Source organism: Silene latifolia, chromosome 11, assembly GCF_048544455.1.
Source record: "Silene latifolia isolate original U9 population chromosome 11, ASM4854445v1, whole genome shotgun sequence".
Classification (NCBI taxonomy): domain Eukaryota; kingdom Viridiplantae; phylum Streptophyta; class Magnoliopsida; order Caryophyllales; family Caryophyllaceae; genus Silene; species Silene latifolia.
In genome coordinates this window covers 165053348-165080875 of record NC_133536.1, presented here as the reverse complement: position 1 = coordinate 165080875, position 27528 = coordinate 165053348, and the positions used below count along the sequence as shown (strand labels likewise).

The 27528-nt window shown below is 37.9% G+C and overlaps 1 protein-coding gene and 1 long non-coding RNA gene across 2 annotated transcripts; one reads left to right on the top strand and one right to left on the bottom strand.

Annotated features, from left to right (window-relative positions):
* Window positions 1-19052: 19052 nt before the first annotated feature.
* On the top strand, window positions 19053-20249 carry LOC141615185 (uncharacterized). The gene is made up of 2 exons (XR_012529693.1): window positions 19053-19112; window positions 19600-20249. It is a non-coding gene; the product is annotated as an uncharacterized LOC141615185 (long non-coding RNA).
* A 1245-nt stretch (window positions 20250-21494) lies between these two features.
* Window positions 21495-26133, bottom strand: LOC141614295 (uncharacterized). Its single transcript, XM_074433054.1, has 7 exons — window positions 25496-26133; window positions 24277-25338; window positions 24043-24172; window positions 22947-23973; window positions 22540-22801; window positions 21928-22315; window positions 21495-21770 (listed from the first exon to the last, which is right to left on the bottom strand). The coding sequence occupies exons 1-7, from the start codon at window positions 26131-26133 to the stop codon at window positions 21495-21497; spliced, it is 3783 nt and encodes a 1260-aa protein (XP_074289155.1).
* Between the last annotated feature and the right edge of the window lie 1395 nt (window positions 26134-27528).

Genomic DNA, 27528 nt, shown 5'->3' with positions numbered 1-27528 from the left:
TAATACATTGAATAAATCATTGGCTTGGTCACGAAACGAGTTGACAGATACAAGAGAAGCTAGTACCAGCACCAATTCGGTTGTTCTGCAGGTGAGTACAGCCATGACAGCTCCTATGGGTCCTAAACCCGCTGCAACTCCTAAAGAACAAAGTGTGATGAAAGTTCGAATTTTTAAGTGTCAAGGTTTTGGGCATTATCAGAACGCGTGTCCAAATAAAAGAAACATCACGCTTAGAAAAGCGGTTGCTGTCCGAGATGAGTTGTTTGAAGAGGAGGACAAAATTAGAGATGGTTTGTTTACACTTAATAAGGCCCATGGTGAGGAAGAGCGGGGGAGGCCGAGGTGTATGTTCCACCTATCTATGATACATTGGTCATTCGACCATTGCAAGCTAATTCAATTCCGATTGACATGGAGCAGCGTGACCAATTGTTCAAAACTAAGTGTCAAGTGAAGTATAAGTGGTGTAGTGTGATAATTAATGGTGGAAGTTGTACTAATGCAGCTTCCAGTGAAATGGTTTAGAAATTGGCTTTACCAACCATGGCTCATCCAAATTTGTATGCTTTACATTGGTTAGGTGATGATAAGAAGGTGCGAGTTTCCAAGCAAGTACGGGTCTGTTTTGCCATGGGTTCCTATAAAGATGAGGTTTTGTGCGATGTAGTTTCTATGGATGCTTGCCACATTCTATTAGGGTGTCATTGGCAATACGATCGACATGTGATTCATAAAGGTCGAAACAATGAGTATGAGCTGATTTCAAATAGTAAAAAAGTCGTTCTGAAAGCTATGGATTCACAATCAGTTCGAGCTAGGCATTCTGGTCATAAGAGAAGTCCGAGCTTAACTATGATAGCAACGGAGGACGAGGTTGAACACGAGCTTGTGGATAAGGAGTTATGCGTTTTCTACATCAACCCTTTGGTGGATTTCAGTCAACCGCCTATTTTTGATGAATACAGAGACAAGGGAGTATGTGTTAACTATGATAAAGGGCCGTGTTATTAATTTGGTTTTGACCAGGGGTTTAGAATATTTGCTAAGCCAATCAAGGAAGCATTAAAATACAGCAAACTCGATTCCTCAATTAATTTCAAAAGACCACCTGACTTTGACGACTATGGGGTTAAGGAAATGGTGGTGGCTAATTCCAAGCCTCCGTGTTACTCACCAGCTCTTGGTGTCGTGTTTGTTCTTAGTGGTTATGGCTATGAGTACTTGGTTGATCCTAAGGAGTTTCAAAGACGTTCACATTGGCGTTTGTTCGATTGGCAGACAACACCTAGGGAAGAATCATCGTGTTCATTTTGTTTGATCAACAATGTGGTTCGTGATAATTTATCTATGCTTATGAACGGAAGGTGGTGGTGTGGATGGCACAAGGACATTCTTAGCACAAGAGAAAGAAACAAGAGGAAGATAGGAGCTAAAGACGGTGTGAGCATATACTCAAAGTGGTTGCTTGGAATCGTCTTATTGATCGCTCTCTTGCTTGCATTGTTCGTTTTTTTTTATCTAGATAGAGTAATGCTACAATAATTGAGGTTAATTCTCTTCCAAGGGGGACGGAATGATCCAAAAATGGCGATATCAAAGGGCACAATGAGGCAGCAGTGCACGCAAATCGAGGAGCTGGTTACTTGGGTTCGAAATATAGCTCAGCTCGAGTCCTACTTCAACTTGGAGAAGATTAAAATTAGGTTATATTATTATATTGTTATTTAATTATTTCAGCATATTTAGCATGTGTCGTAATTATTTTATTATTAGTTTATGTTATTTTCTAATTGCAGAATAAGGCTAGGCAATTATAATAGCTTTAGGAAAGTCTATTTTAGAAAACATTGTTGCTCTGTTTTCAGCTTGTTTTAGGAGAGTAATAGCCGGCCTCTAGGTCGGTTTTAGGACTATAAATAAGGGTCATATGTCATCATATAAGTTATAATAAAATCTCAAACTTTTGCCATATTATTATTTCTCTCGGTTCAACGCATTTTCGATCCAAAACTAATTCTTGTTTGACGTATTTCAAACATTAACTCGATTTATAGTTAATAGGTCTTAACTATAAATCACCATTGTTTGATCTATAGGTCTAGATAGAGCAAATATCCGATTCTCGTGTTTGTTACTGTTTACTATCACTATTCACTTTACTGTCCATCGCCACTGTTTCCATTGTTTCTGGTCACGAGTTTTTGATTTGCTTCCGCTACCACGAATGTTCGAGTAATTTTCGTATTAACAAGGAATCTATTCAACATGCTATAAACCCTGGTTTTGTGCTCCTGTTTTTTGTCCAGGTATAACAAGCTCCAGTTACAGGTATGTCAGTCATACCACAGCTAGCAATACAAACAATGAATTCATCCATGTTAGATTGTTTTGTATTGCTTTGCTATTTGATTTGCTATTAGTTCAAGTAGGACTTTTCCATACTTGATTTATGGTTATTTGTATGAATTGTGATATATTATTTGTATGATCGATTGTGGATTATTAGATTGGAGGAATTGTTATAATTGAATCATATTGAGCTTGGTAATGAAAGATTGAAATATGGGAAGCCCTATTTGTTAGTGCTTAGGAAGTGGTGTGGAAAGCCCTCTCTATTGTTAGATATGGAGTAGTGTGGTAAGCCTTCTATATAGTGAGTAGAGTGTTGGTGGGGTAAGCTGTCCAGGCTTGTCTCTTGGGTTCTCCTCCTTGGTGTAACGTTAGAGGGATGTGCACATTCGAAACATGGGACATGGAATAGAGTGGATGCATATTATTTATTTGAGTATTGAATATTTTGGTTTGTAATGGCTTGAATTATATTGTTTATGAATTGCTATGATGAGGACGGTGTGCTAGTTATTTATGTTGTGTAAAGAGTTTCTCTATTCAACTTTTGGTTGATTTGTATGTGTTTCTTGCGTTATAAATTCCTTTTCAAAACAATCTGTGATGATCCAGATGATATTTCCAGTCATATTGTGAAGCAGTGTGTCATATACATATATTGTGATAGGCTTGACTTAGATGAGGTTGCTTGTAAGGGATTTGGCTTGCACGAGATGATTTTTAAATAGTGGCTGGCTATATTGTAGAAGGTCTAATTAGTTAATTTTCTAATAATAAGTAGAGTTAGACTTGCGCAACTTGTAAATCAGTTAATGAGTTGTACTTGATTTGTTTAATGATTAATAAAAGTTTCTTTGGTTGTTTAATTTGTTATTGCTACCACAGGTCTCTATGATGATAACCTTCTTATTTATCCGAAAAGTTTAGTTAAGGCTCCTAGGTAAATATGGATGTTACAAATCGATCAAAGGAGGAGCAAGACGAAGTGGGTTTGGGAGTAATGTTGAACACGGGTAGAAGGGATTGGGTTGCCGCTAAGGGGCTCGAAAATGGGTCATATGAGGGTTTAAAATCAGCTCTGATGAGGTATTTTTATGATAACCCCTCTTAAATCTGGGTTAATCGGTCGAAAGGCTCAAGAGCACTCGGTCGAGTGGCACCAAGTGCACTTGAACCTGGTTCTATTTTAGTGTAACTCGATCGAGTAGGTTGAGGACTCGATCGACTAGGTGTCACTCCATCGAGTTGGGCAGTTTTCCAAAATAAGTTAGTTTTCTTATATATTTGAGTCGTGGGTAAGAAGATGTTTCCTAATCCGCTTCTTATCTTCCTTAAACCTTATTTAAGCCCTAAGATCAGTCTCTAAATATCTTTTGCACACTTCCTATTATTCTATTCTTATTAAGAGAGAAAAGTGAGATTTGAGTAATCGGAGTTAGAGCTTTCTTCTGCGCATTAATTCTTCTTAGTGGTAAGTTCTCAAATCATTTTGTGCATCCGGGGAGTGACAAATTGTATAAAGACTTGAAGATAATATTCTAGTGGCCTGAGATAAAGAAGGAAGTGGCAGAGTTTGTTGCTAGATGTTTAACTTGTCATAAGGTAAATCTAGAGTACAAGAGACCGCAAGGGAAGCTACAACCTTTAGATGTGCTAGAATAGAATTGGGAGCCTGTTTCTATAGACTTCATTGTGGGTTTGCCTAGGACTCGGAAGGGGAATAATATGATTTGGGTAATAGTGGATCGTCTCACAAAGACTGTATTTCATTCTTATGAAATATACTTGGAGAAAGGCTGAGTTGGCTACGGCGTACCGGAAGAATATTCTAAAATTGCATGGGGCACCTAAGGATATCGTGTTTGATCGTGATGCTCGGGTTATATCTATATTTTGGCAAGAGTTGCAGGATTCCTTGGGCACTAAATTGAATATGAGCACACCATTTCACCTTGCACCGACAGAAAGCCAGGAAGAACTATAAAAACACAATGGGACATCTTGAGAGCGTGTGTGATGGAGTTTGGACGTTCTTGGGAGGATTGTTTAGACTTGATAAAATTCTCTTACAATAATAGCTACCATGCAAGCATTGACATGACACCATTTGAAGCTTCATATGGGAGGAATTGTAAGAGCCTAGTGTGCTGGGATGATGGGACGGAAGAAGTGGTTTTGGGACCACAAATGATATAAGACATGATTGAGCAGGTCTAGTTTATTAGACAAAAGATGAGAGTGGCGCAAGATAAAGAGAAGAGCTATGTTGACTTATACCAAAGATATTGAATTTGAAGTGGGTTATAAGGTCTTGTTAAAGGTTTCATCAATGAAAGGAGTAATGAAGTTTGAGAAGCGTGAAAAGTTAAGCCAGAAGTTTAGCGGAGTGTGTGAGATCTTGAATAGGGTCGGGGTGGTGGCATCGATTAGCACTTCCTCCGACACTTGACAACGTTCACAACGTGTTTCATGTTTCGCAACTGAGGGACTATTTGAGTTATCTGTCACATTTTATCGATGTTGAGACAGTCTAGTTAGATGATTCATTGACTTTCAAAGAAGTTGCAAAGGAGATCTTGGACAGGAAAGTGAGAAAGACAAGGAGTGGCGAGACGGTTGTAATGGTTTACTGTCAGTGTTGGTGGCATGTTGAGACTTGGTGATGGGTTCTAGTATTGAAGTGTGTGAGAGAACTTCAAGGAAAAAGTTTATTTTTAAAGGGGGAATACTATAATACCCCGTCTTAAAACTAGGTTACTTAGTCGAGTGGCTCAAGAGCACTCAATCGAGTGGTGGCGGTCGAGTGATACCGAGTGCACTCGAACGAGCAACCTTAGATGGTATTTGGGACCTGGTTCTGTTTTGGTCTAACTCAATCGACTGTGTTGAGGACTCGATCGAGGAGGTGCCACTAGATCGAGTTGGGCAGTTGTACGGAATAAGTCGGTTCTCTTATTTATTTGGTTCGTGGGTTAAGAGGGTTTTTGTTAATCAGATTCTAATCTTCCCTAAACCTTATTTAAGCCCTAACATATGTCTGTAAACATCTTTTGCACACTTCCTATCATTATAATCTTATTAATTAAGAGATAAAAGTGAGATTTGTGTCATCGAAATTAGAGCTTTTTTCTGCGCATTAATTCTTCTTGGTGGTAACTTCTCAAATCATTACGATGAAGCTACCTTAGTAATTTCATATGAGACTTAACCTTAGGATTTGGAAAATCGGGGAACTTAGTAGCAATTGAATAGCGTAGTATATAATTGGATGATATCAATATTATGTAGGTGACGATTTCGCAGAGGCACACTTTTGATTCTTGCTCTTGCGTGGATTTTGCTAAAGGTAGGGATAATCTCTACTCATATTTTGATCGGTGTTATTGTCCGATTGATTATTATGTGTGACTACACGGTCTATTAATTGATTGATATTGTGGATTGTGATACTAATTAAGATTATTGTGTTTTTATGATGAGGGGATCAATGCGGGCCATTTATTCCGACTCTGTTGATCGCGGATGTCCCCCTAGATGCTCTTCTTATGGGCCTCTCCTCTTATGGGGCCTCCACAAGAGGGATGTTTACATCTAATGATCTGTGGGATTAAGTCATACCGTGTGATTGTACCATGTATGCCATACTGTTTGATTGTAGCATGGATGTTATGTCGTGTGATTGTAGTACGCATGCCATGCGTGTGATCGTAGCATGCATGATATTAAGTATTGAGATGTATTATGGACAAGCACGTTCGTCGTGTGATTTGAGCTCTACCATTGATTGTTGTGATTGACGACTGTAGATTGTTGTTTGAGCATTGGTATTATTCTTAAATCTGAGGTTATCTTGCGCATTGGTTATTCCTAATCAACCCTTTTGGTTGACTTCTGTGTGTCAAAACCTCTTTTATAAACTACCTACGGTGACCCATTTGATATTTCCGGTCAGATGATGAGCAGTGAGTCTGACAGGTAGCTGACTTGCATGTAGATTTGTTGTTGGCTAGGATAGAGGGTGATTATGACGCTGTAGTCTATTACCTAGACCATATCAATATTTAGGTCGAACCTATTTGGAGTATTTAAGTAGACCTCAATTGTGTATTTTTGGATTTCTTTTCTTAAGGTTGTAATAGTATTTTCTGAGTTATTTAATAAAGTATGTTAAACTGTTCTATTATTGAGGTTTTGATATGTACGGCATCCGGCAACCGAAATAGTAACCCCCTAGCTAATTACTCGAAAATGTCTTGCTCAAGGATCCTGGATTAATGAGGATGTTAGTGGGTGAATTGGGCCGAAATCGGATTAAAAATCGTACTCCGTTTCGTTTTAAAAGGAGCTCAAAATGAAGATGGAAACGAACGATAAATAATCGAATTTTAAAATTTATTTATTGAAGATATGAAATTACTTTATTAAAAATAATTACCTAAAAATGTATTTAATAAAATTAATTTGCTAAAAGGTCCTTCTATGAATAAAACCTTTTAATTAATTTTAAAATAAATGGTTATTTCATAGGAATAATCCATCGTATGCCCCTCTTCTCATATTAATCCATCATCGTGTTTAACCAAGAATAATCTTAACTATTACATTATTTAACTTGCACTGAACTCATCCCATAATTGACCTGATACAACCGGTTTTCCAACAAATCACATGTGAGTCCACCACTTTTCTATTTTTTCTGGTTCCTTCTTCATTTCTTCTTCCTTCTTCAATTCTTCATTTCTTCTTCTTCCTCTTTATTTCTTCATTCTCCCTCCAATTTTTTATTTCTTCGTTCTTCTTCCTTCTCGCTGAAACTTCCAGACCTCAAGAAAAAGGAAAGAAGAAGATGAACATTCAACCGTGAACAATATTACAAGCGAACTAAGTTGAACAATCGAACCCTTCTGCAATTGACCAAATAATAGCGTCGGCAGCATGAACAACCTAAGGGTGACGAGAGGTGGATGTGTAGAGAAGGCCTAATAGGACGCCAGCAGCATAAGCAACCCACTGGCGGTTAGTTTATGTCTATTATACTATCATCAACAGTGAAATTGAGTATCCATTGATAGGAATAAAGTAAGCCAAACAAGAAAGGAGGGAAGAACAAGAAAGTTAATTAATAAGGAGGAAAATGAATGAGCAAATGAGAAAGGGGGAAATAAGAGTTAGATTGCTTTGGTTTATGTTTATGCAGGAAACTCAAATACAAATCGAAATCAAAATCCCAATTTGCAAATGATGGGTTTGCTTTCTACTGACATTTCAGGAAATAGATTTGTTTGAGGATCTTGAATATGTGTTCTTTTTCGGCGAGATGGAGTGGTCAGATGTTGCTTTTGGGTTGTCAAGTTATGGGTGGTAGTTTGGTGGTTGGTGGTGATGGGTGGTAGATGGTGGGTGTTGAACGGCTGAGTCCACTACTACAAAAATTGATGTAATGCAACATTTCATCTGCAACACTTTGTTTTTTATGTTGCATTTTAGTTAATCATGCAACACTTTATTCAAAAATGTTGCTTTTATTGATATAGGGCATCACTTTAAGAGAAGTGTTACATTGTATTGTTATAAATGCAACGTTTTGACACAAATGTTGCATTTTGTCGCAACACTTTAAGCAACAATAGCAACATTCACTACTACAAAAAGCGTTATGGACATCACTTTATAAACATCAGAGTTTTAGAAACCTGATGTCACTACTACAACAATAGGAATAAGTAACGGGTAATAGAGAACGGTCAAATTAGATAGCCGGTCTATAGAAATTAAGAGAACGCTTTTGTTAGATAAGCGTTATGTAAAAAAAGAGTAGAGAACGCCTTCCATATTAACCGCTATCTACATTTATTAACTCGTCATAGAAATATCTAGAACCCTCAAACAATAAGAAAGACTAATATAGCCTTTCATTCTTCACACAAAACCACTCGCTCGTTCGTTCGCCAACCTCTGATAGCAGCCACCTTGCAACCACCGATAGCATCCCATCGCCGCTCACCAGCCTTAAGTACGTCGCTCTCCATCGTTGCCTTGCGTCCCAATTTTTCGAAACCCTAATCCCCAAATCAATCGTACTTGCTTTGATAAGTTTTTGGGTTGATTTTATGCAGCGAATTAGAGTTCTATTTTTACAGAGAATCAAGTTCTATTTGGCAAATTCCTGAGTTACCTACCTATAGATATTGCTAGTGTTTATGGATTTGAAACTTTATTACTCTTCAAAGTCTACCTAGAGATATTGCTATTGTATATGGTTTTAATAATTTTAATTTGGCCCTGTTGAATTAGGAAATTGGATTTTTGTGCACTATTATCAGTAATTTTGTCATTTTACAATCTGGATAGTTCATATTATTGATTAATCGGAGTTAAAATATGTTAGTTACATTAATGTTGAGCTTGTTTAATATGGCAGACATGGAGCTTGCGTAATATGGGTAGTAACTCGTTTGATTTCAATTTGGAGATCACTCGTTTTCTCTTGATCTATGGTTTAATTTGTAGGTGGCGAGAGGTTGAGGATGAAGAAATTGGTAGAGTTGAGCAAGAGTATTGAATCCGTTCACTGAAATAACTCAAGGAAAACTTGTTATAGATTATCAGGTTTGTGTGGTGTAATTTAATTTCAATTCCCCCTCTTTTTTTTGTCCGGTATTTATATCTACGGTTCTTTGAGGATTTTGTCTAATCAATGTTCTTCGCCCTACTCTCTTTACATAAATTTGTTGCCTCATGCTGGATTTTGGCTAAATTAACTAAGAATGCCCGCTTTCGAGATACACATTAAGAAGGGGTGATTACATGTTAGACTCACTACTTAGTTTATATGCATTCGCTATTTGTTTATATTCTTTGTGTAGTTTTAGAATTAGAAGTGAAGATTAGAGGAAATTTTGGATTAATAACAAAGAGCAACTGCATTATTACCTAAATCTTAAAAATTCTAATGATATTCATATTTCTGTGTATTAACACTATTAGGACATAAGACGAGTGTGGTCATTACTTAAATCTCAACAATGCTAAAATGAGTGTGGTTATGGTTTGGTCACTCTATGCATTATGACCATTTTTTTTTGTTTCTGCAATCACTCTCTACATTTAGTTCTGGTTTTGGGTTGTGATGAATTGGGTTCAAAGATTAAGACTTTGGTGGGTTTTGTGGGTAGTTGGGTGCCCTTTTGCTTAAGTGTACGATCTTCAGTAAAGCCAATCTGATACGTTTGTTCAATAGAATGTGAGGTGTGTTTTAATTATGGAATTGAATTGAATGGAGGGAGTAGTAATGTTAATGTGATGTAATGAATGATGTGAATATGACTATTATCAGTATATTTGAATGTTAGGCTTTATATTAGGAATGTTATGGTTGTTAGCTTGGTGTAGAATTCAAAAGTTGATAGCTTGTTTAATATGGCAAACATGGAATATCTTTATGAAGATTACTGAAGATTAAATGTGGCAGCAACCTCGCAATGCATGTAGGCTATGTACACTGTATTAGTGTACAGATATAAACGGAGAGTCATGTAGCAATTGTTTAAGCTCCCTTCATCGCACTTACATGGTTTCCTAATAAGTTGCTTTTATATTTCAGGCTGTGTTTTATTATTTGGGGAATTGCTAGCTTATACTAATGATTCAAATCAGAGGTAAGTAATACTAGAGTTTTTGTATGGTTTTATCATAATTTGCTTATGACTGTTATGGTAATTTTCTTGTACTCTCTCAATTTAATCATGTTTTGTAATTTGACAAGATTTACAACGTTATAAGCTGACATGTGGTTCCTTTTAGCTTATTCCTCATCTTAATCATGTTAATTCATCCCGTTGGCGATTTGGTATAAATTTCCTCGGTAAATCGTTCCTAATTTTTATTCGTTTCCTATCGAACTGTTATCATTTCATTTATTTTCTCCTTTTAGTTTTGTCCTTGAAAGTGCAGCAATGCTCACTGACATTTTTTTTCGGTTTATTGATACCTAATGTTCAGTTTTGGTCTTTTGGATGCTAATGCTCAGTGAGTGGTTTCACTTTTATGCTTCTCTAGTTATCTTTGAGTTCGGATTCTTTGCATGTATAACAGTTTATAATAATGGTTGTATACTGTAAAACATGTAGGTGGGACATTCTAAAACTTGTAATTTCATAAGTGAGAAGAAACCTGTTGCATTGCCTGGGCAAAAGAAGGTCTGCAAATAAATACTCGTACACTTTTTCTCCCTGATAAAAGTCGAATATCCGAGTTTTTGGTTAGTACTAGTATCTGTATATATGTGCTTCTTTTTGCAGTGCTTCAAAGGGAATTGGGTCATGAAATCCATGTGTGTTGCCTATAGTAAGGTATTTGCTCTATAAAATATAGATCAACCATAACCCTTTAATTTCATTGTTATTCTTACTATTGAGCCACTGTTCTTCTATTTTAACTTTTTACTTGGGACAATTGTGAATTTGTACATTAGAGAGCTATGATTAGTAAACATGAAATGGAGACATTTTTATTTCTACTTCCATTTCCAATAACTAACGTTGTTGTTTAATCCATGCTTAAGTATATGATTTGTGCTTATTTAAATATTCCGCGATCCTCAAATCTAATGGAGATATACATTCCTCAGCTTGCCCACAAAAGTAGCATCTATCCTCAATATCCATGTCATACTTTATCGGTTTGTCATTTGTCATTCGTATTCAGAGCTTCTAGTGCATATTGTCATCCCATAAACTGAGTTTTGGCACAACTAACCCACCCATTCCAGGCACTGTTGTACCAGGTCACCTATGCTGGTGCATGCTTGTGTACCTCTGAACCATTCAGACCATTGATAAACCTTATTAGTAGCATGAAGCAGAGTAGGTAGTTAGAGTAAATTCTGTAGGTAGATAGAGTAGTCAATAGGGCTGCTATGATTGGAACTTATGATGCAGAATTATTAGAGTAAGGCAGGTTAGTATGCTTATCCTGTGAAGGTAGAAAAATGGCCTGGCTATCGAGAACAGAGGGTCTCTGAGTCTTTGGTGTGATTATTATGGCGGGACAGGCCTACCTTTGCAGATCAAACTCAAACGTTTCACATAGGCTACACCTTGTGTACAATCACGTACTCTATTTTCTGCACGTCCTAGTTACTTAGTTGTTCTTTAATGCATTATTTATTATTTCGTGATAATTAAGCCTATTGATCCTTTGAATCCTCAAATCTAATAATGTTCTATTTTTTATGTTACAGGTTGCATTTGAGGTATTAACAATGATGACGGGTTGATTTTTTGTCCGGTTGGCAACATATATATGCTCACAATATAAGAATGAAGACTTATAATTAGTAGCTTTCAAATAGTCGTTAAGAATTATTATTTGTTCTATTTAAACATTTGTTATATTTGTTTTAGTTAAATAATTGAACATTTGCGATCGAAGTTCTACTTTTGATCCTTTTTTGAAATGTAATTGACATATATTTTTGAGACTGAATCAATTGAATGCACAATTAGAGAGAATTACAATTGTTGCGTGCCTTACAAGTCCTTATGTCGTTGCACTTTATTAAGTGTTGTTTTTGAATAAATTAGTGTTGCATTTGTTTATTATAAGTGTTGTTTTGGGACGTAACCAGTGTTGCGTTTTCAAAATAAAAATGTTGCATTAATTTGATATAAGTGTTGCTTATCAACATGAAAAGTATTGCATTAGTTCAGCAAGTGTTGCTTTTTTTACATAAGAAATGTTGCATTAGAAGATAAAAAATGTTGCCTTTGCAATTGAAAAAGCGTTGCATAAACATGACCAATGCAACACTTTTCAAAAGTGTTGCTTCAGATTAAAAAGTGTTGCATTAAGCGTTGCAATGACCTAATGCAACAAGACCTAATGTAGCACTTGATTAAGTGTTGCATAAACTCTATTGCAACATTTATATGACATTATGCAACAATAGCAAAGTGTTGTTATAGAATCTAAATGTAGTAGTGGTCATAAGAACTAGTGTGATGGATAATAAATTAAATAAGGGCTATAATTATTAATTGATGATGGAGGAGATGGAGGGATGAAGATTGAAGAGGATGGAATTAAGCTAAGGTTGACTAATTAGGGTTAAAGTCAAAGAAATCGATTCTTTAGGTTTCTTTTCCATGAGTTCAGTAAAAGTTAAATGATGTAATAGTTAAGATTATTCTCAGTTCAACACGAAGATGAATTAATATGAGAAGAGGAGGCATAGGATGGATTATTCCCATGAAATAACCCTAAAATAAATAAAACATTTAAAACTCTCTTAAAATTAAATCAAATTAAATTCATTAAATTCGAATAATATCAAAAACTGAGCTCCACTGATTTCAACTGTCGAATTTTAATCCGCACATACATTTGTCCTATCACTATCGAGTGTTTGTTGGGAGTCCTATAAATACAAGTATTGTGACGGATACGTATCTACGCCTACCATGAGCTTGTCTCTCGTCTTCCTCTTCCTTATTTTTACTAGGTTTGGTGGCCGACCCCGCTGGGCTACCTTTATTTATCGTCAAATTTTATTTGCAATGATATAAAATTATGTTAGACTTGCTTAACTCATATGTTTACCATTTATAATGAAATGTAAAATCTATCAACAAATTATGAGATACGTTCGCTACTTATGCAGTTAACATTATTACTTTTACGATATCTCATGTTAATACTATTGCATTCACTATTTCTCCGGTTATTGTTGTTTCTTTGACTACTCACGCTATTTTTATAGTTATATCCATTCCGTTAATCTTATCAAACTCGTATTTTAATAAATAAAATATTTTTCTTAAATCAAATTGTTAGCTAATTTTTCATACTTTCTCCGTTGTTTCTACTGTTACTTTCATTACATTTGTTGCGATACTGTTATTTTCACTACTTCTTCCGTAATTATCTTTCCTTTCACTATTCATGCATTTAATAATGTTAATTTTACTACTCCCGTTGTTGCTACTGTTACTTTCACTACTCCCGCTGCTATTATGGTTACTTTTATTACTCATATGATGATTACTATCATATTTGCTACATCCAATGTTACTACAACTATTTTAGCAAATTTAATTTTTAAAATCACTTGATTATCTAATTTTATGCAATATACAGATTATGGAATATTATCTTATAAAACAATCTAGATTTATTTCCCTTTACATAGTTTCCAAAACATAACCTACTTATATTATATTTGTCTATGTTAAACAATTAACATCTTTGTACGTCTAATAAACTAGATAGTATAATGTAATTGTATAGATTTATCTACTTACATTAAAGTCTCTTGATTTCCGGATAATATATATAGTGTATTAGATATGTTTTTGTTTTTGTAGTGTAAACTAAGAAAGGTTCGTTTATGGACAGACACAGATTGTTTGAAGGAATGTTGTAGTACCCCATATTCTAGGAAGTGGTCAATGGTAGTTAAACGGTAAAAAATGTGAAATGTATTTTATAAATTATATTTATTAAATAGATTATGTTGTGAGACGGGAATAAATAATAAAATATTAAATGAGTCCGAATTGAGGTGTGTTAGGCGTGTAAACTAGTTAGGCAAGGAGTGATTTCTGATAAGTAATATACAAAAATGAAGACTAATAATAATATAATAATATAACATAGAATATGATAGCAATTTCCTAGTAATTTCCTAAATTGTACCCATCCAAACTACTATAAGGCTAATATAACCATTGATCTTTATTTCACCTAAAAGCACATAATATCACACAAAAGCGAGAAGGAGAATAAAAAAGGAGAAAAGAAAAGGAGTTCGTCATCTTTTATTTGTCTTAAGGTAAGTTCGTATAAAACCGTCTCATAACTAATCCATCTCGCAACTACTTTATATTTTTAACATTGTTGACTATCGTATGACCTAGACCTACCGTGACCATACCGAGTGACCACCGTGACCTGACATTGACCACCGTTGACCGGTGAGGGAAGGAGTTAAATGTGGTTGTTTGTTGGATAAACCGTGTAATTCACACGGGTTTTTAGACCCTTACCTCGCCATGTCGTGACCTATACTTGGTTGATTGGGATATTGGTGGTGAGTCGTCGTTAGTGGTGATTAGGGTGATGGTCTCGCCGGAAAATCGCATAAGATGCAGGGCTGTGTTTTATTGATTAAAACTATATATAGCTAAGGTTTAGACTCCAACCAAGTGGTGTTAGTCCAGTGGTAGCCGGGTTAACCCTTGAAACTTGCATAAATGCAGGAGTTGAGAGGTCCCGGATTCCACTACCAGCTGGGGCAATGATCACTTGGCCACTGCAGCCCCCGAAGGGGGTGGCTTACATGGTTCGTGTGGTGGTGAGGGAATGTATGAGCCCGGGGGGATTCAACCCCCTCGTCGTAATAAAATGTTTAGACTCCCATCGTGACTTGACTACCACGACCTGGGCAAGGTTTATGGGCAGCTGATGGTGGTGGTTTGGGTGGTTATTGGTCGGGTTTTGCAGTGTTGCGTAAGGATGTTGGTGTTTGTATGGGTTTGTGCGGCATGAGTGGTGTCGTGCTGTTGTTGCTGTGGTTCCAGGTAGTTGTCGTCGTCAATGTTAGTTGTTGGGTCCACTGTGGTCTCCCCCCACGGTGGTGGCTAGTGTCGGCTGGCGGTGGCTGGGATTGGTGTGTCGCGAGTGTTGGTGTTGTGTTGTTGTTGTCCTTGTAGGTTGTTATCGTTGGTTGTTGCAGTGGATGTGTTGAGGGCAAGAGGTGCTCGCCGTGTTCCATCTTGGCTGGTGATGGTGGTTCATGGTGGTAGTAGTAGGTGGTGGCTGCCGTGGGAATTGGAGGGAGTTATGGGTGTGAGTGTGTCACGGTTTGAGCCATGTTTAGTGAGGGGTGTGAGTCAGGTTTTAATTATTGTATAATGGGTTGTGAGTCGGGATTTGAACCTTCTAGTTGGCGGGTAATCGAATATAAAATTAGTACTAATTATATATTGAATTAGATATTAAATTAGTAGTAATTGTGTGTAATTGTATTTTGTTTAGGTGACAGAATTGAAGAGGAGCATTATTAGCTTTCATTGGATTTATATTTAATTGGATTTGCGAAAAAGGTAGGGATCCCCTACTCAATCTTGCGTTTAATTGATAATTGTGTTTTTGAAATTTGGGGTTTTCGCATGGTTATTATTGTATGGCTATTTTTATTGACTTGGGAAGGAGATAAGCAAAATTGACCTTTGGGCTCCGTGAATAAAATAAGAATAATTGCCACTAAGTTGGTCCGAGTATGCCATTAAGTTGGTCTGTGTATGCCCTTAAATTGGTCTGTGATTGCTATTAATAGGGGTGGGCACCGGTCCAAAATCGGACCGGACCGGACCGAACCGGAACCGGTTTGGACCGGAACCGGAATCGGTAAAATTCACGGACCGGGACCGGACCGGATTACAAAAATTCAGGTCCGGGACCGGACCGAAAAATTCCGGTCCAAGACCGGACCAGACCGATTGGACCGGAATTACCCACTTTTTCAAACCCGGTCCAAAAATTTCGGTCCATTGGACCGGAATAAAAATACAATTTTAAGAAAAAAAATGAAAATAACCATAATTCCGGGCATTCCGGTCCAAATCGGTCCGGACCGAAAAATACCAGTCCCTAACCGGAAACCGGAAACTTGGAAAATGGTGGACCAGAGACCGGACCGGAATATTTAATTCCGGTTCCGGTCCACTCGATTCCGTTCCGGACCGGTCCATTTTTCTGGTCCGGACCGGATTATGCCCACCCCTAGCTATTAAGTTGGTCTGTGATTGCCGTTAATCGTCCGTGAGATAATGCCATTAATTAACGGTTTGTGATTCTAATGCTTCTAGATGGTTTAAGCGTATTGAATGTGTTTTCTTACTGTTCTGTTTATCCCTACTCAACCATTGGTTGATGGTGTTTTGTGTGTCTTGTCATAAAATAAAATGATGCCGACTTTAATTGATGGCGTCCTGTAATGAACCAATTAATATTTCCCGGTTAATTGGGGAACAGATTAAATACCAGGTTAGATCCTCATGCCTAAATCAATGAACAATAATGAACTTAACATGTGTCAAATAAAATGAACATCGGGTAGAAACTGTTTAGGAGCCCCTTATTAGGTTAGGGAGACGTCCTTGATCTGGTCCTTCTCAGTTTTGAACTGGCCACCTCGGGATAGATAATTAAGAGTGTGGGTAGTTATCATGGATGTTTGCCTTAAGGTCTCTTTTTGTTTGAAGTTTGAAAGCCTAACGTTAATTGCAGGATTGGTTAAAGGTAACTGAGTTTGAGGTGAATGAAGGGAGAAAGAGATTGTGAATGGTGTACGTGTATGGATGTATGATTGTGGCTGAGCTATTAGCTCATTATTTTACTTGAATAATAATTTGTTATATGAAATTACAGATCAAGAGATGTATGAATTAAGCAATTATATTATTTCTTTATGGATTTGGATAAAATTATATGTGGAATGTGATTAGAATTTCATGTCTAAAGATATGCGGAATGTGTTGCTCTAAAGCCATGCTTAGATGTGATAATAGTAATTATGGGAATTAGTTTACATTCTAGTTGTTACTAACGCGAAAACTGTGGGTAGTAAGCGTGGCCTAGACCACGGGTGGCCATGAGGTCGTGATTAGTAGGGTGGCCGTGGGTAGGCCAGGCAAGCATAAGAGGTTAATGTGGTAAGTAGGATTGGTTGGACAAAATAAGTTCAACCAACAACATGTTTTCTTGTTGCAGGAATCATAACATCTATTTTATATTCAAACTTCTTTTCTAAACAAGGAACTTATGTTTCTTCTTTATTTTCCTTTTCATAAAAGTTTCAAAATGCCTCCCAAGAAGTATATCCCTACAAAAATGTCCCAAGAAGAAATTGATCGGTTGATAGCGATGAATGAAGCTTTGGTTGCTGCATTGAAGTCCAAGAAGTCACCCTAAGATCCTTCAAAGATAAGTGCTTCTATTGCAAGACACAATCCGGCGAAATATGATGGTTTGGGAGAGTCGTCCTTGCTTGGAGATTGGCAATATATTTGAGCTGTTGAGTTATCCTATGAAGATGCAAGTGGACCAGGCTGCCCATTACCTAAAAGGGAAGGCAGGATTGTGGTGGAGCCATAATAAGGAGGTTATGAGATAAGCTTGGAAGGAGAGTGATGAACCTTTTATCACTTGTAAGGGTTCAAGGAGACTATGTGAACTGTGTTCGTCCAAGAGCATATTAGGAGCAAGATGAGAGTTGAATTCGATTCTTTTAAGATGACTGATGAGCTGACGGTGGAAAGTTATCACAATAGATTCTTGGGAGCTGGCTGAGTATGTGTCAGATTTGAACTTCAGGGAGGAAATGCTAGCATTGAGGTTTGATAAGGGGCTAACTAAAACAATTAAGAAGAGGCTTGTAGTTGGTGAGCCAAGTAGCATGGACGACGTATATCAACGATCTGGGCATGCAGGGAGGATTGCTGATATGTTAAAGGAGGAAAAGAATGAGAAGGGGGGAAAAAAGAAAGAGTGAAACTACTAGCGAGGGGTAGGGGAGTAGTAAGAAGAAAATAAATACTCAACCTAAACATTATTCGACTTGGGGAATTAACCTTATTGGTGGAGAGCGATCCAACGATACTCGGAGTCAGAGTGTGAATCAACGAGTGTATCATTGTACCAAATGTGGCAATAACCACCCAGGCACGAGTTGTGTGGGGTATTTAGTGACATGTTTTGGATGTGGGGAGAGAGGTCATCTAGTGTATGAGTATAGAAGCACGCAGAGGAATAATGATGGAAGGGGTAACCAAGGGCAATATCGAACCCCAGCACTAAGTGTTGGGAGCAATAGGAGTTTGGGTCGATGGAGTAACCAAGGAAGCTACAATAATAATCAAAGCTATAGGAGAGGTACATATCAGAACCAAGGTGACGGTGGTTATCAAAGCAATGGTGGGAAGTCAACTGGAACAGCTACTACTGTGCAGGAGAATGGAGAGAAGGGTAACTAGTTATTAGATGGATTGGAGGAATAATATTGTATGGCCATTTAAGATACTCGTAAAATTTTAATAACGTATTTAATAGAAAACTTCGGGGCGAAGTTTGTTTCTAGGAAGGTAGAATGTGATACTACTAAAAGTTTTGAGTTTATTATAACTTTGCTTAAGTGTGTTTTATACGGTTGGTTTGTTTATGCTTTTATATGTTATACAATTAAGTCGTAAGATGATGGTATTGTTATTGGTATGCATGGTTTCAGTTTTGAGTAGCACAGGTGAACTTCGGGGACGAAATTCTTTAAGGAGGGAAGACTGTAATACCCCATATTTTAGGAATTGGTCAATGGTTAGTTAAACGGTGAAAATGTGAAATGTATTTTATAAATTATATTTATTAAATAGATTATGTTGTGAGACGGAAATAAATAATAAAATATTAAATGAGTTAGGATTGAGGTGTGTGAGGCGTGTAAATTGGCTAGGCAAGGAGTGATTTCTGATAAGTAATATACAATAATAAAGACTAATAATAATATAATAATATGACATAGAATATGATAGCAATTTCCTAGTAATTTCCTAAATTGTACCTACCAAACTAATATATAAGCAAGGCTAATATAACCATAGATCCTTATTTCACATAAAAGCACATAATATCACATAAAAGAGAGAGGGGGGGGGAATTAAAAGGGAGAAAAGAAGAGGAGTTCATCATCTTTTATTTGTCTCAAGGTAAGTTCGTATAAAACCGTCTCACAACTAATCCATCTCGCAACTACTTTATATTTTTAATACCGTTGACCATCCTATGACTTAGACCCACCGTGACCTTACCGAGTGACCACCGTGACCTAACTTTGACCACCGTTGATCGGCGAGGGAAGGAGTTAAACGTGGTTGTTTGTTGCATAAACCGTGTAATTTACACTGGTTTTTAGACCCTTACCTCGCCATGTCGTGACCTAGACTTAGATTAGTTGGGATGCTGGTGGTGGGTCATCGTTAGTGGGAGGTTTTGGGTCGTCGTTAGCGGTGGTTAGGGTGGTCGTCTCGCCGGGAAATCGCATAAGGTGAAGGGTTGTGTTTTGTTGATTAAAACCGTGTGTAACTAAGGTTTAGACTCCCATCGTGACTTGACTAGACCACGGCCTGGGCAAGGGTTATGGGCAGCTGATGGTGGTTTGGGTGGTTATTGATCGGGTTTTGCTGTGTTTCACAGGGATGTTTGTGTGGGGTTGTGCGGTATGGGTGGTGTCGTGCTGTTGTTGTGGTTCCAAGCTGGTGTCGTCGTCAATGCTGGCTGTTGGGTCCACCGTGGTCAGGGGAGACCACGATGGTGGCTGGTGTCGGTTGGTGGTGACTTGGATTGGTGTGTTGAGAGTGTTGTTAAGTGTTGGTGTTGTGTTGTGTTGTTGCTGTCACTGGTTGTTGCAGGGGCTGTGTCGGGGGCAGAAGGTGCTGGCCGTGTTCCACCTTGGTTGGCTGGTGGTGGTCCACGGTGGCAGCAGTAGGTGGTGGCTGCCGTGGGAATTGGAGGGAGTTATGGGTGTGAGTGTGTCACGATTTGAGCCATGTTTAGTGAGGGGTGTGAGTTGGGTTTTAATTATTGTATAATGTGTTATGAGTCGGGATTTGAACCTTGTAGTTGGCGGGTAATCGAATATAAAATTTGTACTAATTATATATTGAATTAGTAATTAAATTAGTAGTAATTTTGTATAATTGTATTTTGTTTAGGTGACGGAATTGTGAAGGAGCATTATTAGCTTTCATTTACTTATTTAATTAGATTGCTATTTAATTGTATTTACGAAAAGGTGGGGATCTCCTACTCAATCTTGCGTTTAATTGAAAATTGTGTTATTGGAATTTGGGGTTTTCGCATGGTTATTATTGTGTTGCTATTGTTATTGACGTGGGAAGGAGATAAGCAGAATTGCCCTTTGGACTCCGTGAATAAAATAAGAATAATTGACACTAAGTTAGTCCGAGTATGCCATTAAGTTGATCTGTGTATGCCCTTAAATTGCTCCGTGATTGCCACTAAGTTGGTCCGTGATAGCCGTTAATTGGCTCGTGAGGTAATGCCGTTAATTAACGGTCTGTGATTCTAATGCTTCTAGATGGTTTAAGTTTATTGAATGTGTTTTCTTAGTGTTCTGTTTATCCCTACTCAACCATTTGTTGACGGTGTTTTGTGTGTCTTGTGATAAAATAAAATGATGTATGCTTTAATTGATGACATACTGTAATGAACAAATTAATGTTTCCGGTTAATTGGGGAGCAGATTAAATAGCAGGTTAGATTTGAGAACCTGTCTTGGATGCTCCGAAAGGGATTGACGCGAGATCACACCGTCTTTGAAGTCTAGATTGCCACATTTACATATTGTCTAATTACTAGTTTTTAATTTCACTGTTTTGTAGTAAAGTTATTTAATCAATTTTATTTTATTTGGGAATTTTAATAAAACAGTTATTGTATTATTATTTATTTAAAGTTATTTATTTAAGTTTCCTTTGTATTTGATTGTTTTTTATATTTACTACCTGATAGAGATAATACTAGGTGTCGTAAATACTAGAATTAACTATCAAATTAACAATTTATAAAGCCAAACTATACTCTAAATTAGTCTAATGGATAAAGCAATATAGTTCAAGTAAGGGTCGATCCCAAGAGAAGGACTTTTAAACTAAAGACTTGAATTGTAAACTATTGAATACTAATTAAGACTCTAACTACTAATTAAGACCCTAATGACAATTTAAACTCAACAAAAGGAACTAATTACAAACAATGAGTATTAACAATGTTCAACTAGTAGGAAACAACATGAAAATGAGTAAAAATGGAGACTTTGTTATTGTGGCAATACAACAAACACTTAATAGGCACAAAGTAATAATGAGAAAGAACTTTTTTTTTCGATAAAATGTGAGTATATTATAGAAAAAATCGTAACCATACAACGAGAATAATTAGACCGACTTGGCCCAAATTACACTCGCCCACCAACCAGTTCAGACCAAAACGACATTCTCATCTAAAACAACCAAACTGATATTACAACAAAACCAAATAGGATCAAAAGGACAACAAATCCCTAATAATCATCTTCTTCCTCGCTGGAGCTTCTCAACCAAAGCGCGGTCCTGGGCGTCAATGAAGTTTCCTTCCATGTTCATCACGTGATGGAAAACTTCATCCATTAGGTTTACTGCTACTCTCTCAGGCCTACAAACGGTAAGTTCATGCTTACTCAGGTTCCTTTGTCGCCAAATCCAATAGATAGTAGCGTTAATAATAGCGTTGATCAGGCTTTTCCTCGTGTCCGTCCCAGTCAGATTCAATCTCCAAGTGTTGAGATTACAAGGAGGGATGGCGATCTGCAAATGGGAGCATAGACTAGAGATCAGTATCCGGCTGTAGTCGCAATCGAAGAATAGGTGCTCAATTGTTTCGCCCACACGACCACAAAGGTAACAGTTATTCTCTTCACTTATCCCTAATCTGTAAAGTTTTTCATTTGTGTTCATCGCCCACTTGGTGGTAAATCCATCCGATGAAACCATGTTTAGGAATAGTGTATTTGTGCCAAACAAGCTTAGCCCAAGAGACAGGCTCCCCTTTAGATCTGAGGAACTCATATCCTCGAGCTATGGTGTACTCATGACCTTTCTCCTCTCTCCAAACTTGTTGTATGAACTGTGATTGGAGAAGCTCCTTTATCTTGCAAACTTTTCTCCAAGACCAGCTGGAGTTATTTGTGGGAGAATACTCCAACCAGTCTCTCCCCTTGAGGTAGATTTGATTTACCCATTTGACCCACAGGTGGTCAGGCTTGGAAGCCAACCACCAGACCAGCTTCCCAACTGCAGCTTGGTTCCAGATACTGTCATTTTTTAACCCCAAACCACCCTCCTTCTTAGGCCTACAAGTTTTATCCCAGGAGACAAGGGGGGATCTCACATAATCTACTCCCCCATCCCAAAGAAAATTCCTACAAATGGCCTCTATTCTTTGAATAACCCTTGATAGGTAAAATGAAAATGCTAGCCCAAAGTAGTTATGTAGGGTCTTTAGCACGGCTCGAATAAGGGAAAGCCTTCTGCATAGGATAATTTCTGGCACCCAAAACTCGATCCTGTGTACAACCTTATCAATGAGTGGTGACGGTCTTTGGCCCTCAATCTGGAGGTTTTGATAGGAACCCCTAGGTATTTGAATGGAATAGAGCCTTCAACCATACCTGAAACCTGAATGATATCTTGCTTCAGATTCTCAGGGACCCCATTGAAATAAGCATTAGACTTGCCCCTACTCAGTTTTAAACCTGAAGATTTGGAGAATGTAGAAAAGGTTCTGAGTATAGTCATGATGGACTGACTGTCTCCTTTGCAAAATAAGAGAAGATCGTCTGCAAACATAAGATGTGTCAACTTCATAGGCTTACATAATGGATGGAAATGAAAATCTGGGCGGTGGTATGATTAAGGAGTCTAGATAAGTATTCCATGCATATAGTGAACAATAGGGGGAGAGAGGGTCCCCCTGCCTTAGACCTCTTTGCCCTTTGAAATATCCAAATACATTGCCATTAAGATTGATTGAGTAGCTAGCAGTTGTGACACATTGCATAATCCACCCTGTGACTTGCTTAGGAAACTGCAGAGCATTTAGCATTTGTTCTAAAAAGGCCCACTCAATTGTATCATAAGCTTTCTGTAAGTCCATTTTAAACAAGCATCTAGGAGAGACAGCCTTCCTCTCATATAGTCTGATAATATCTTGGCATATAAGATTGTTTTCCATGATGCTCCTCCCCTGAATAAATCCTCCTTGGTTCGTAGCAATCAGATCAGGAAGGATACTGGCAAGCCTGTTGCAAAGTACTTTGGATATACATTTATATATAACATTGCAACAGGCAATTGGTCTATATTGGAGTACACTAGTAGGCCTATCAACCTTAGGAATTAATGTGAGCATGGTTGAATTTATCTGTTTCAGAATAAGGCCTGAATCAAAGAAATCCAGCACAGCTTTTGTGACTTCAACACCCACAGTGTCCCAACTATCCTTGAAAAATTTGCTAGAATACCCATCTGGCCCAGGTGCCTTGTCATTTGGAATATGAAATAGAACCTCTTTGACCTCTTCTTTAGTAACTGGACTCAGCAAAATCTGCTTATGAAACTCACTACACACTGCCCCTTCCCTCACAATGCTGCTACTCACCTTAGTGGTTGTGGCTTTAGATCCCAGCAACATTGTATAATAGTCCAAAAAGGCCTGCTGAATCCCTTCTTGGCTATCATGAGTTCTATCCGTATGATCTATAATTTGGCAGATGTAATTCTTATTCCTTCGAGCTTTAAGGACCCCATGAAAGTAAGCAGTATTTGCATCACCCTCCTTGATCCAGTGAGCCTTAGCTTTCTGTTTCAGAAATTCCATCTTTGCAGCTTGGAGAATAAGAGATTCCTGATGAGTAGTATGCTCCTGATGTAATAAGTCTGGATCTCCTGGTTTAGCAACAAGCTGCTCCTGAATCTGAATAAGCTTTAGATAGGCTATATCGCCCTGTTTCTATGTCGAAAACCGAGCTTGATTAAGTTTTTTAAGCTCAGGCTTGAGAAGCTTCAATTTTTTAACAACCTTAAACATATGAGTGTCATCAATACCATTGTTCCATACATTTGCAACACACTCATTAAACCCCACAGCAGAGCTCCACATATTAAAATACTTGAAAGGTCTATTCTGCTTTGTAACCTGACCTCCATCTCTAAGCACACAAGGAGAGTGATCAAAATGGCCTTCAGGAAGAAAGTTAGCAATGTATGTAGGAAAGTCATTCATCCAATCTCGATTAACTGAAATCTGTCCAACCTGCTATAAACCCTAGTAGCAGGTGGTTGTTTATTGTTCCAAGTATAAAAGGAACCAGAGGCAGCAATATCCAGCAGACCACAGGCATGTAGACAGTCATAAAAGGGTTCACTCTCAGCTACTGTAACATTACCACCTAACCGTTCATTTGCTTGCAAGACACAATTGAAGTCACCCCCTATAGCCCAAGGACCCTGAGTCTGACTTGCTATATTCCTCAAACTGGCCCACAAGCTTTCCCTTTCGCCAACTCCATTGAAAGCATATATGATAGTATAGGAAAATTTCATCTGATTAAATTTATTAGTAGCATGAATATGTACATACTGAGCATCATATTGCAGAAACTGAATCTCAAAAAAGTGGGGATTCCAAACCACCCACACTCTGCCCCCAGGGTGGCAAGAATTATTGGTTGAAACACTCCAGTTTCCAAAAATTTTATTAACCATTCTACTGATGTTTGTGGCTTTAACCTTGGTCTCAAGCAAACCAAAAAGACCAATATTATTTGAATGTAAAAAATTATTCACAAACCTTTGCTTTACCTCCTTATTCATTCCCCTCACATTCCAAAATCCAAAATTCATTGTACAATATTGGGGGGATCGGTACCATGTATCTCTCAGCGCTATCGTAGCACTACATGAGGCTTGCAAGTCCCCCATTTGACATGGTGTAGCTTGGCCTCTCTTACTCTCTTCTCCAATACCCTGTCTAGTGTCTTTATACTGCCTCACAGGGGAAATAGCCCCACTAGACAGAGCAATTGAATTGTGAACAGGAGTCTGAATATTCACCACTAATGTCTCCTTTGCTTTTACAGGCGTAATGACCTCTGAGTGTGGCACAATAGGGACAGACGGAGCTGCATTAGTGGCATTAGGAGCTGAAGATTTTGGTCTCCAAACTCTCTGGGGTATTTGAACACTTTTGTTGCTTGCCTGTTTTTGGTTGGCATGTTTATTCTTCCTGCAAGAGTCCTTCTCATGTCCTAGACCTTTACATTTAGTACATAAGATAGGCTTCCATTCATAAATAACATCAATATTCACCTTGTTGCTAGATTCATCTAGAAAGGAAACGCTCTTAGGAAAAGATTGACTTGACTTTAGTTCAACCAAGACCCTAGCAAACCCTAATCTAGTTTTTAACTCTGTTGGTTCATCACTTTTGACATACTTACCCACTAGAGAAGTAATTTTAGGTAGACTCTTACCCCAAAACTTCAGTGGCAGCTTCCAAGCCCGATCCGGCGGGGACAGATTGAACTCCCTCCTTAGTTAATTCAATATCAGGATGCCATGGCTTAAGAATGAGCGGTTTATTGTCAAACAAAAAATGACCACTATTGAGTACAGCCTGCTTCATCTCTTCCTTTTGAAAACGTGCCAAGAACACTCCATTAGGAAGGAAAGATATTTTGTCAATAACATGCTTGCTCCAAATTCTTTTCAGGAACCCTTCCAGGATCTGCCATGGAGGATTTGCCCCCACAACAAAACCTACCACAGCCTGTTGCCAGTAATCCAGTTCCTCTTGGACATCATCAAGTGATAATTGCATCAATTCAGGTTCCTCATCAATAATTTTGATGATTTGCTTGCCATGAACTTGATACCACGAGCCTTCCTCCTGTGCATCATCATCAGAACCCGAGTCCTCGTCACAATCCTCTACTATAACATCAGACAAATCAAAGGGAGCAATACCAGTCACCTCATTAATACTCTTATGTTTTTGGCCTATCTCAACATCTGGTTTACCCACAACTTTGGACTTCTCTGATTGTATAGCTTGAGACACGATTGATTTTGTTGTAGGTGATTGATTTTTAGTATTAGATTTCTTAGACATTGTGATCTGGATTCAAGAAAATCAAGATCAGAGAGATCTAGAGGGGACGGCATGATCGTCTTTCTCTAGGTTTTTCTTTTTTTTTTTTCTCTGGAAAGAGGTTGTTAAAAATGGACCTCTTGATTCGAAAGAGGTCTAGAACTCGAGATATACTCGTTTGAAGTTGACCCTTTTGAAGCCGAGTTTTCAATTCTTCATTTTGGCTCTTGTTTGTGCATGCCAAGGCTTCAATTCTTCCTTTTGCTTGCTTCTTTTGACTTTGCACTTATTCCTTTGGCTTACCATTTGCTCTCCTTATTCGCCTTGGTTGACCATGGCTCGGGTTTGACTTCTTATTCGGTTTCTACGTAACGGTTTCTTCACCTCAACTTATCATCATGAAACACTTGAACTACCTTTGAGATGCAAATGCCAAAAACAAGTTCAATTAACCTAAGTTACAACCAAAGTGAATTGGCCGGGAAATATAACGATTAGCACTCAAAATCGGCTTCACAACACATTTATTCAACTAAAATTACCTAATTAAGCCGACACTATTTGACTCTATCAAATACCCCCACACTTAGACTTTTGCTCGTCCCGAACAAAACCTAAGACAACTAATTGAGCAAGTCTACAAGTGAGCATGGGTGTAAATGATCACTCTTCCCTTACCTCTTCCTTCTTATATCTCCCTCTCAAACATCCACCGATTAAAATAAAAATCTAGACTCAAAGTTTTTGACACTCTCTCTTCACTCACTCCCCTCCTTATACGTCTCCCATACAAAGAAACAACGACACGCCTCTAACTCCGACTCATTCTATCTTCACCCTTCTTATATCACCAAGCAAGAGGTGGTCACTCTCACCTTATCCCAAGGTGATAGCAAAGTGGCCTAGACAACTCCTAAATCATCACATTACTCCACTTATATCACCCCCTTATCACTCCAAGCAAGGTATGATTATGCTACTTGGTTGGCCACACACCTACAAGAATCAACAACACAAGCAACCAATGCAAAAACCACCAATTTAGAGTAAGTTTTCGTGACTCAAAAATAAATTAAATCCTAATCTAGCCTCCTTCCAAGACCCTCCCTATCACTCCCTTCTTATCCCTCCATCTTTTTGGTGTTGCATTTTCTTAATTTTTCGATTTTTTTTTTGTTGAAAATCCCTCATTTTGCCTAAGGTGCCCTTTCGGGTTTTCACCTTAGCTTTCCTTTCCTCTCATGGTGGCTCGCTTCTCTATTTTTTATTTTGTCCAGAATGCCCTTTCGGGTTTTTATTCCGTCCTCGACCACCTTTTCCAATCTTGCCTAGGTGCCCACCCTTGTGGGTTTTCACCTAGCCGGAATTTTCAATTTTTTTTTTCAAAAATATGCATCAAAACATGAAATAAAGCTT

Bases quoted from the DNA above. Each gene is read 5' to 3' on its own strand.
- LOC141614295 (XM_074433054.1), bottom strand. From the start codon at position 26,133: ATGTCTAAGAAATCTAATACTAAAAATCAATCACCTACAACAAAATCA. The intron at 23,974-24,042 runs GTTGTTAAAAAA...TTTTCGACATAG, and splicing joins ATGACACTCATATGTTTAAG to AAACAGGGCGATATAGCCTA. The intron at 21,771-21,927 runs GTGGGCGATGAA...TCCCATTTGCAG, and splicing joins TCGGATGGATTTACCACCAA to ATCGCCATCCCTCCTTGTAA.